Source organism: Lemur catta, chromosome 4 (genome assembly GCF_020740605.2).
Source record: "Lemur catta isolate mLemCat1 chromosome 4, mLemCat1.pri, whole genome shotgun sequence".
NCBI lineage: Eukaryota > Metazoa > Chordata > Mammalia > Primates > Lemuridae > Lemur > Lemur catta.
The window spans coordinates 71,857,904-71,869,912 of NC_059131.1; the positions used below are offsets into that span (position 1 = coordinate 71,857,904).

Below are 12,009 nucleotides of genomic sequence, written 5' to 3' on the forward strand. Positions count from 1 at the left end.
CACACCCTAAAACTTCTATATATTTGTGAAATGGAAAGAGGTAGGAACCCTTCTAAAAATGTATCAGCCTCTAAGCCATTTACATTATGCAGAAAATGCTGAAACAAATAGGAAAACTTTGAGAAGCTCTCTTAAAACTCAGTTTCGCTGTAGGTGGGCTTGCCACGGTTCATATGGGGAGAAGTCTAAGCTGCCATCATTTCTCGAGTGGACCACTGTAACAGACCATAACTATTCTTCTTTGCTTTCTGCCCTTGCAGCTCAGAAGTTCACTCTGCACAAAGTAGATTTATAACATAAATCAGATGATGTCACTCTCTCATTTAAAATCCTATAATAATTTCCCATTGCACTTAGAATGAAATGTAAACACCTCCCAGAGCCCCTGGAAGGCCTGTTTGAAAGTGAGCTTGACAGGGGAGGGGACCAATGCTGTATTCTCAGTACTTAGCACAGAACCTGGCATATCGCTAATGCTCATTAAATATTTATTGAGTGAATGAAGGGATGAGTGAAGGAGGAAAGACAAAACTATCAAAACACTGGCAGAGTTTGGGTTTTGGATATTATAAAAATTACATATACAGCTAGGTACAGATGTATAATAGATACATAGACATATAGTTTTTAATAGAAATATTGACTATGAAATTGAAATATATATTCATAAAGACTTGATTAAGTGGCATTATATATCTAACATACTTTCATGTAACTTTTGAATTTTTTATAGTTGGATAAGTCACTTAAAAAAAAAAACAGCTCTCAGTTTCCCTATTTGGGAAACTAGAACCTGTGCACCCTATAGAGTTGTATTAAATAAGGTAATTCATGCAAGTGACGCTAGCATAGTGCCTGATCCATAGTAAGAGCAAAAATATTAACTTAAAATGTATCCTACAACTCCTTAAAAACAGAGAAAAGGAGGAACATGGGGCTATTTAATTCCATGTTGTAAATGAACTGAATACTCTATTTTTTTCCATTCACATTCTTAGGATTAATTGCTAATTTCATTTTCTTATAAAATGTTTATTGAAAAAGGCATTTGTTTCAGTCCATTTATTGTATGTAAAAAGTTAGGCCAGTTTTCTTGGGCTAATAAGCAAAGGCACTTTCCCATCAAACTCCTAAACTAATGAAGAGAAATGACTAGTGGGAAGAAATGCTAGATCAGATATCAGAAACCCCACCCTGCCTGGACCCCAATCCTATCAGTGAGCAAGGTCACTGTGCATTAAGATGTGATTACCTGGGATGACAATCTCTTACTTCCTCATATGAGGTTTGTATACTCTCCTCTCTTTGGTCTGTACTTCACCATCTGGTGGTAAAATCTGGGTTTGGCCATAGATGGTCAAAGGTCCGTTAAGTCTCAAGCCTACACGACCTACTTCATTTTATCTGAGTTTCTTGAATTTAGGTTTCCAGCATAAGTACAAATTATAATAAAAATATTCTGCTTTCCTTTTCCATGATTCCCTATATATGTACCTTGGGGACCTCATCAGGGAGAGATGTGGTGGGCCAAGGCAAAACTTGGATATCCTTGTCTTTTTATTTTTTGCCTATAACTATCTAATGGCACCCCAATTCCACTACACAGCATAAAAGTAATTTGCTCTATGTGTATGTGTGAGGGGAAGAGAGAACCCTAGTTTATAATGTGCTATCTAATGTAACTACATAGCTGCCAGTTAGAAAGGGTGCCTACGACAAATGTTAAGAGCACTCTCCCATTACCTACCACATTTTTTTGCTTCATTATTTCTCTTCCCAACTCATCTGATTCTTTTTTTCTTCTCTTTTTACCTACTTAATACCTTAAGTCTAACAACCAAACCTGATGGAATCCTTATAGATGATTTTTCTTTTCACATGGTACACAGATCCTATAAATCAGGTTCTGATAAATCTTATCAGAATCCACTAGTCTTTTTATATGACCCTACCTGAATAAGAACCTCATAAACTTTGGTTCAAACTTAGCTTGGAGAAGATTATCTACTTTTCCTCTCATCCTTAAAATCTGGGTGGTTAGGGGTAGAACAGGTTTCTCACACCACCCTTAGAACCACAGTGTCACTAGGTCACTACAAAACAGAATTCTTTTACAGCAAGAGCTTAATTATTTTTAACTTTGTCATAAGCTTAGAAACAAAGAATATATAAATTGGGAAAAAAAATAACCAAAAACTTACTGTTATTGGTACATCTTTTGTTCCTGAATTTAATAAATGGAGATTTAAAACTTTTGGTAGATCTGTTAAAATTGAGGAAAAGAAATATTTCTTCAAAAGGTGCACTTTATACTTTATAGCAAGTTAGAATCTTTACCTTATTAGATGTCAAATTGAAGCTATTCTAGAATATGAAATACAATGACAATCACATTAATAAAAAGAAATGTTACATAGGAATCGCTTTACTCATAAGGGACATTGTGTATTATAAGAATGTACCATCCCCTCTTAAACAACTACACCAAAAAAAAAAAAAAAAACACAAAATAAACCCCAAAACATAATTTTTTAGTGAACTCAGACATTACTAATCTTTCAGTTTTCCAGCAAAGCATAATGAACCAAATTAATAATGTACAATGTGAAATTATATTAAAAGCAAATCTAATGTAAAAAAATATGGTCTATAATCCTAAACAACAAAATTTTAATTACATATGGCCCATATAAACCCCAAATTACAAGCACTCTTACTTTTTCCTTAATAAAAATCTCTGCTTTGTTGTTTTCAATTTTAGAATCTGAATTCTTTCTCTGATCTGGGCTAAATTTTTTTGTATTATGTCACCATAATGCAATTTAATAATTCATACCTAAACAAAATCCAGAAATAAATCTTCTGATTTCCTTTACTATAAAAAAAGATTTAGCATAACTGAATGGATGAAGAATTGAATTAAGAAACTAGAAAACTACTTTCTGCCTCAATCTTCCATTTAAATGACTCAAATTATCCCATGACCTTGTCCTTCCACCTGGTAAGCAATGCTACCCCCTCAGAGGAGTGGGTTATAAACTTGTAAAGGCTCTGAGTCCCCAAAAGGAGATTTCCACAAGATCATGTAATCCACTGAGAAATGACTTTCAAAGCTGAACTACAAAGTATAGCAGAGCTACTCAGCACTGAATACAGGGATTTTTTAAAAAGATCTATAAAAAGTCTCTCTCTCTCTTTTTTTTTTACCTTGTGTTCGTAGTGTACCAAAATCTAACATTTCGGTTGAGGAATAAATTCCAGGAGCTTGGAAAAAAAGAAAAGTATATAATTATTTTTCACTCTGCCAGAGTAAGATGTACTGAAAACAAAACAAAACAAACTTGCAATTTCTTTAGTTTTCCACTAACCTGTTGTAACTTCAACCTCAACAGGAAGAATGATAAACTCGGTGCTGTCTGAAGCATTAGTCTTTATTCTTATGAAGGCTGTGTGATTATCTGCTTCTCTAGATGAAAAACTGGCTCTCATCACTCCCTTGGTTTCATAAGGAGGAATTTCCTGACAAGTTAACAGACCATAATGTAGCACAGCTTTTGTAATGTTGCAATACCACCATATTTTATTGAATTAGCTGATATCAAGTGAAAGATGATTATTTTATATACGTACTAAGAAAAAAAACACTGCTAATTAAATAAATATGTAGCATATGCTCCAATTGTGGAAGATGTTAAAATGTGGAAAAATTTGCTTTTTTAAACTGATAAAATATGGTATGTAAAGTAACGAAGTAAATAAGTCAAATGATCTGAAAACAACTTGTCAGTTGCAAAATCACCATTAAAAGATAAAACTAATCTACAATATCATTCATTCATTCATTCATTCACTCACTCATGAGACAGAGCCTCACTCTGTTGCCCTGGCTAGACTGCAGTGGTGTCATCATATAGCTCACTGCAACCTCCAAATCCTGGACTCAAGTTATCCTCCTGCCTCAGTCTCCTGAGTAGCTAGGACTACAGGTATAAGCCATCACACCCAGCTCATTTTTCTATTTTTGTAGAGACAGGGTCTTGCTCTTGTTCAAGTTGGTCCCAAACTCCTGACCTCAAGTGATCCTCCTGCCTTGGCCTCTCAGAGTGCATCCATTATAGGCATGAGCCACTGTGCCCAGCCCATTATCAGTTATTTTTTAAGGTGTTAGCTAGCGGTGCTTGTGTACATAACTCAGTCCTGAAATTCCCTAACCAAGAGAAATGTCACTATCAAAGGGAAATATTTTTCTAGAAGTCCACAGGAATCTCTGTAAATGATAACCAATAGGGCTTGGACTCTGCTTTCATTTAAAACCTAACAAAACTTCTCAAGCAAACGCACAATTTACTAGTTGCATTCAGTAAAGCTCTTGGCACGTAAGATAGCATAAATTTTCAGTCTTGTATTGAGAAAACATTCACACATACACTAAAAGGAAGACTCACTGGGAAAAAACTTTTTTTGAAGTGTAATTTTTTTCCTGGTTTTAGAACAATCTAGCTTCCTGGGGACTGATAGAGTTTCTCTACACACATTTTTTAGCATATTTTAGGAAATCCTGTGTTCTAGAACTTACTGCTCTTCACTTACCTTTGTTCTCTTAATGTTTTAGTCTCAAAGTAGAAAATAGGTGATTGGAACCCTCCTGGAACCCCAGAGATGGACTATCCACTTCTCAACTCTAGGGAGCTGACTTGGGCACTGGGGTTTTCTCATGTACACTGAAAGGGGTCAAGGCCCATTGACCTTTCTCTCACTCTAAGCTTGTAGGAATAAGAATTACTGTATCTTTTGTAGCCACCAGGAGTTTACAACATCATGCTACTCTCTGCTGCTGTGCATTATAGTTTTTAACAATTTAAAAATCTCAGTTATCTTATGTTTATTAGATGTCAATTATATTTCACAGGAAATTCTTAGTTCTTCTATCTAGAACTGTAATACATACAAATTTAATAGCTTATATTTAATCTTCTGATGTATTGTTTTATACATGATTTCTCCCCAAGGTTTTTCAAACAACAACATAATTTCAAGTTGAAACATTTTTGTGAAAGCATAGCAATGGATTGTCCATTACATATTTCTTCTGTTAGTGTGTTTCTGTATTTTGGAAATTAACCAAATCACCGACTGACAAATTTGTTTCTAAATGTTCAAACTGACATCCTAAAAATGTCACCTCCACATCTCTTCCCTGGTCAAGACTGGTCAGAAGGCAGAATCAAGAGGTGCTGTGTGTGTAACAGAACAATTAACAAAAAAACTTTGATCCTCAGAACTTATTCATAGTGGTAAAGTCAGTGTGTCTCCAATTATAGATAAGCAGTGATTTGAGTGACTTTGGTACAAGAACTGCATTTACCACAACTGCCTTTTCCCTCTGGTATTAAAGCATAGTAGACGACATTTAAAAAAATCATATGGAAGGAACTTTTACAAAAGGGCAGTTCCTGCATATTCTTTAATTTGGTTAATATTTTGCTAGTATTCTCTCCAAGAGAAAGTGATTCTCTAAGCATTGATACAAATGGTTAAGTATTCAACAATATGAAAAGTGGATGTAGATCACCTAAGAATTTCAAATTTTCTAAGTCATCATAGGTGCTTAATCAGGTTCCCTTTGCAAATGCCATCTTCTCTAACAGTGAGTCTGAACATTCAATTCTCTACCTTCAAAAATATAATCAATCTTCATTTTCTTAATCTTAATGTAAAGCACATCATAAATGATCAGATTTGGAGACAATTTTACCAACATAATTCTGAGAAAGAATAGTTGAAATCACTTCCTTTCCACCGTAGGCTGAAATTTCCACCAATTTAGTTCATTCCTCTTTCCAAGAATTACTGCTTATATTTTCCCCTCACTATCTCACCCAATTTTCAAATACATTTGATACAAATTTAACATTAAGACAATAATCAAAGAAAAGTCACCCATATTTCTTCAGTTGATAAGGAGTTAAGTATTTTCTGGTGTATTTAAGAAAACAATCAGTTTCATGTGAACACGCACAAGAGAAAACCATGTTATCACTCACCCACAGTTTTCTGGTACCTCCTTGTTGACCTGTTGGGAGTTCTAGGTGAAGGTCTCCTCCACTAGAGTACATTTCTACAACCTGGGACAAAAGGATACATGATGGTTAAGTTCAAAATCATATTCTCCCTTCAGGTGATTTGCTATTACAGAGAAATAAGTTTGCCATCCTAACTGTTTATCAGAAAAAATTTAAAAACATTTACAAATATAAATCTAAGAGATATTATATATCACATTGTATCACTAAAGTCAGTGCCCCATATGTGCAAGCAATGGTAGTATTTTTAATTAAAACAAGGTAAGTTTGAAAATTTAACTTAGAAACAATGTATGTAGTTGTTTCAGAGACTAGATTTTAGAAAATAACAGGATACTTATTTTTCTTTTGTCCAAAGGATATAATTTATGAAAATTATCAGGTTTTACAAATATAAATTTTGTATTTCTTATAGTAACACAAGTGCTTCTTTATTATACATTTATAACAGCAGATCAAGTAACTACCATAACTGTGAAATAGTGAAGAACATAAATATTATTCTGAGATATATATAATAATTCTAATGCAGTGTGAAAACATTTGGTTTTTACTGGTAGCAAAATCACAGGTACTAATTAATGCCTCTGTGGCTTATGCCTATACCTGTGATTTTTTTTAAAAACAGTTTTATTGGGTTATCATTTATGTATAATAAACAATACATATTTAAAGTATACAACTTGATAAATCCTGACATATGTATACAGGCATGAAACCATCACTGCAATTAAGATATTAAATTTACCCATTACCCCTAAAAGTTTCCTTATGCCTTTTATAATCCATCCATCCCTCTCTGACCATTCTTCTTCCTAGGCAACCACTGATCTGCTATCACTATAGATTAGCTTATATTTTCTACAGTTTTATATACGTGGAATAATACAGCATGTATTCATGTGTGTGGCTTCTTTTACTCAGTGTAATTATTCTGAGATCCATCCTGTTGTATATATTCACAGTTTATTTCTATTTCATGACTATACCACAGTTGTTTTTATCCATTCATATACTGATGGACATTTGGGTTGTTTCCAGTGTTTGGCCATTAGAAAAAAGCTGCTGTAGACACTGAGTACAGGTCTTGGTGTGGACATCTACTTTCCTTTCTGTTTCCTAGGAACTGGGTATATGGCAGGAGACCTTCCTTTAAAGTCAGGTAAGCTAACCCCAGCTCCTAGAAATAAAGAATATATTTAACCCAAATTTGGGGTGAAGTATGAGAATGAGCAGAGAACTTTCACTTGTTTTATCATAAAAAGTTCTCCAAGAGTGAATAAAAAAGGCCAAAGCAAGAAAAATGGCAATCATTTGGTATAAGCTTAAAGTTTTTTTTTCCCCTTGGGAGGGGGTTGTATTGCTATAAAAATAATGAATTTAGCAAAGACTGATGAAGATTTTTCTTTGAGTATTATTACTTGCCTCTTAAGACAGTGCTTTTCTATAGTATTTATTGTATTAATAATAATAGCACCTTAACTGATGCGGTGTCTGTATAACTTTTTCTGAAAACCAGAAAACACCACATATTATTTCATTTAATCTTTCAAGGTATCAAGGAAACAAGCATAACAAATGTTTGAAAACAGAAGATTAAACGTAGGCTACTGATAACAGGGACAATGAATAAGGAAATGGAGATAGAAAAAATTTAAATTACAAAATAAAAGATTACATTAAACTAGAAGCATGACACATTCCTGATTTTTAGTCCAGTACTATTTGTCCTAATTTAATACAGTTTAGGAAAAAAAGGAAGCCAAACATTATATGCAATATATAATTTGTATAGAAAAGAACCCACAAAAATGTTGTGTGCCCACATATATGCATATAAATGCACAGAGAAAGGTCTGAAGTGACATACACCAAGGTGATAGGAACGGTGTCCATGAGGAAGGGATTGGGACTGGAGCTGTGCTATCCATGCAATAGCGACCAGCTACATGTGGTTATTTACACCTAAATTAGTTGAAATAAAGTAACATTAAATGTTCAGTTCTTTAGCCACCCTAGCCACCAATTCACGCACTTACCAGTCACATGTGGCTAGTGGCTGTTATGCTGGACAGAGCAGATACTGAACTTTTCCACCATCCCAGAAAGTTTTGTTGGACAACGCTGGACTGGAAAGTAGGGAGTTCAAGGGGACTTTTGCTTCACTCATATCTGAACTGTTAATATTTTTTTCAGGGAGAGCATACTCATGTGTTTGTGTTGTATAATGAACAAATCAGATACATTTTCTTGCTTTATAATATCTTCTTCAGTTTAAGGATAAGACTAATGACATAGCATAATTTATTATAGGATTATCAGGTTAAGAGTGCCTTCCCAGATAAACAATCTATATTGCTTCTAGGATGGCAACTTTGGTTTTCCGTTTGCTCTTCTTCATTTTGTGGGGAAAACTGCATTGTGGTAAATCTTGAATTAAAATGTTATAATTGGTAAAAGACTAAATGAATTGAATTCAAAGAGATCAGTGTTTGGTAAGTCCAAAGGCTGTAAGGCTACTTAAACCAGCATTTTGCCAAGTTCTGTAAGCTGAAAACAGTCAAGGAAAGAAAGCATCAAGAATTTCTGAGGTTTCTGTACAGATTTGTGATAACAATTAGCCCAGAACAGGGACAATATAGCATACACTAAAGTAGCAAAAGGACACAAATGGCAGAGGGTTTAAGAGAAAAACAGTTGCACTTGTAAAAGCAGGACGCAAGAGCAGGGTCCTCTTTTGTGATGAAGATATCTAGCTACAAAAATTAAAACTGGGGCAGAGTATTTTTATCAGTAGCTGTCCTCACCTAATGTCAACCAAGTGTTAGGAGAGACTTCTTTCGTGCTGCTTTTGCTTATAATTCCTAAGCGTTTCACTATTCAGGCTCTGAAAAATCTCCCCTTGTTCTTTTTCATTTCTCCTTTCGTTGTTTATAAACATTTATATGAGGAGGTTCTAGGATGACAAAAACCATTTTAGTTGCCAAAGCCCTGTACTTACCACAAAATACATTCTTCTTCTTCCTCCCCCTATCATTTCTTCTTCTTCTTCTTTTTTTTTTTTAAGACAGGGTCTTGCTCTGTCACCTGGGCTAGAGTGCAGTAGTGTCATCATAGCTCACTGCAACCTCAAACTCCTGGGCTCTCAAGTGATCCTCCTGCCTCAGTCTCCTGAATAGTTGAGACTACAGACATGCCCAGCTAATTTTTCTATTTCTTGTAGAGACAGAGTCTTGTTCTTGTTCAGGCTGGTCTCGAACTCCTGGCCTCAAGCAATCCTCCCGTCTCAGCCTCCCAAAGTGCTGGGATTATAGGCATGAACCACCATGCTCAGCCTCCACCTGTCATTTTCAAGCTGCTGTTCAGTCCTGCAGCATTGGTCCTAAAGAACTCTATGGCCCTGGGTGTAGATATCATGGACTATTCTGGAAAACATCCACATCTTCTAACACAGGCAACACAACTAGAAGCTATCGTGGCTGCACACGTTGTAGAGCTGTAAGTCACTGGGACATAAGGTAGAGATTTTAGGAAATCTCTGAAGGAGCGACACTAGCCACTCCCATTGTGGAAGCGACAGGAGCAAGTGAGGAGAGATTTCAAATCTGAAAACAATTACTACTAGATGACTGGGTAGGAGAAGGAGTTGCTTTTAATCATGATTTTATATTATCCCTTCCCTGAATTTCAACTTCCAGGCTGCCATCATCAAAACTTATTACCAGAAATAAATTCAAACTGTTTTCTTAAAAAATAATTTATATAGGGCCAGGAAGAGCTTACAGGTAAGAGAAAAAGCCACGTTGTGTAGTTGAAAACTCTTCCTTAATTAAATGCAGCACTGTCTAAACTATAACACCAGAGAAGCTACAGTCATTTAAAAGTGGCTCAAAAAATTCAAAATCCAGACTGCATTCTTCCAAAATTCAGACTATAGTAAGCTATATTAAAAGTAATACTCCTCTTTAATACATCTATAAAACCTCATTATTTTAAATAGTTACAGGAAATTGTAACAAACTGAGATTTCATGCTAAGCATTAATATCACCCAAATGAAGCTATCCAAAATCACCACAATAAACTCACCTGTAAAGGCTCACTATGAGGATTGTGTATGTTTATTATAGGTGAGAAACTGCTATTCACAGGGACTCTGGCCCCAAGGAATGGCCTCAATCGATATGGATTTGGAACTCCAACACCAAATACCTGTTTCAAAGGAGAACAAAAATGAAATTTGAGTTGCTTTTATAGCAAACATTTTTATAGTTATAACTGATTGCTATAGGGAGACTGACGAATCTAATTTAGATGGAAAAATATTAACGGTTCCTGTTTAAACAAAAACTCCACAAATGTAGTTTCTATACTTGATTTGGCTACATATTTGATTTACTATATATGTGCATTTGGAATGAATTCTACAACATATTGGAAACTAAAATGACAACAGTCCTTCATAAAGTTATGGAATAGACAAAAGAAGAAAATAGGGAGTGAAAAGATTTTCCTACTCCAACCATCAGAAGTTGAAGCTATGGTCCAAACAACTTCCCAACTATCAAGCCCAGCTCCAAGTCATTCCCACATGGGAAGGCCCTTGTGGGTGAGCCAGTCATTCAAATGACAGATATTTATTAAGTGTTCATAAGGTGCTAGGCATACACACAGTAGTGACCAATTCAATAGTGAACAAATGGATAATGTGCCTACACTCATGAAACTTACATTACAGTACTGGGGAGAGACTAGATACAAATAAAAAGATTTAAAAAAAAATCCCACTGTCTACAGGGTAAATAACAGACCATGTAGGGGTTGGGGGAGAGTTTAGACAGCTACTGTATAATCCAGTGAGAGGTGACAGTGGCTTGGAAGAGAGCAGTGGTAGTGAAGAGGAGGGAAGTACACAGACTCAAGATATACTTAGGAGGAAGACTTGGTGAAAGACTGGATGTGGAGAGGTAAAGAAAGAAACAGCTGGCTGCTGGGACTCACCTTGAGAACAATCTGATCATGACCCCCAGATAGTCCAGATTGGCTGTGACCATACAGGTCTATTGGGGGACACCTTTATAGAGCAAGGACCTTCAATCTTATGATAATCTTTTCATTTACTTGACAAGTATATGTTGAATGAGTATCATCTACATCACACTTAAAAATTACTGAACCAAGCATCAACAGTTTACTGAATGCCTACTACCTTTACAGACTTATTCACCATAAGTAAGCAGAAGACATGGTTCCTTATTACAATGGAATATTTACTCTGACAGATTTTCAAAATATATGGAGTGTTTTGGGCATTGGAGAGGAAATGTCTTAAATAAAAGCATAAAAATGTAAAGTAAGGTATTAGCTAAGTAAGGATTTAAATAATTGAGTTGCATGGGCAGCTCAGCATAGTGGAAACGATTATTATGGTCTTTGTAGCTGCTCAACAACTTACTAGTAGCATAATCTAGGCAAATTAGTTAACCTTTCTAAACTTCAACTACCTTATCTAAAAAAAAAAATTGAGAATAATAGTATCTGTAACACAGGCAGAAGTATATGTATAGTATAGTGCTAGCCAAATAGAAATAATTCTTCTTCTTAATAATCTTGATAACCTTGCTATATAAAAACTTGATTCACAAACAGAACAATGGCTGATACATTATACAAAAAGATTTACATTATTCCTATAAACATTATCTTTCTTTAATAACCTAAACAAAGATTCTACATAAAAAATGTTCAAAGAAGTAAATATGATATTACTAATCTTTTAGTAATGATTCTTTACTAAAGAAAAGTAGGCATGTATGTTTTAATTTTGAAACTGTTATCAACAATGCTTTGTAAGTGTCTGAAAAGTAAAAATTAAAACAAATTTTAAAAGTCAGTGTGAAAATATTTTTTACTATTCTTTCGTCAAC

General features: G+C 34.8%; 1 protein-coding gene across 4 annotated transcripts in view; it reads right to left on the reverse strand.

The window, feature by feature from the left end:
• The window catches only part of TMEM131 (transmembrane protein 131), a 206,890-nt gene that overhangs the window by 68,338 nt on the left and 126,543 nt on the right, over nt 1-12,009 (reverse strand). For all 4 annotated transcript variants that reach the window (XM_045550172.1, XM_045550174.1, XM_045550173.1 and 1 more), the window contains 5 exons: nt 10,172-10,294; nt 6,045-6,125; nt 3,369-3,519; nt 3,208-3,264; nt 2,202-2,263 (listed from right to left, as the gene is read on the reverse strand). In XM_045550172.1, the coding sequence (XP_045406128.1) occupies nt 2,202-2,263; nt 3,208-3,264; nt 3,369-3,519; nt 6,045-6,125; nt 10,172-10,294 (474 nt within the window). The remainder of the gene's footprint in view (nt 1-2,201; nt 2,264-3,207; nt 3,265-3,368; nt 3,520-6,044; nt 6,126-10,171; nt 10,295-12,009) is intronic.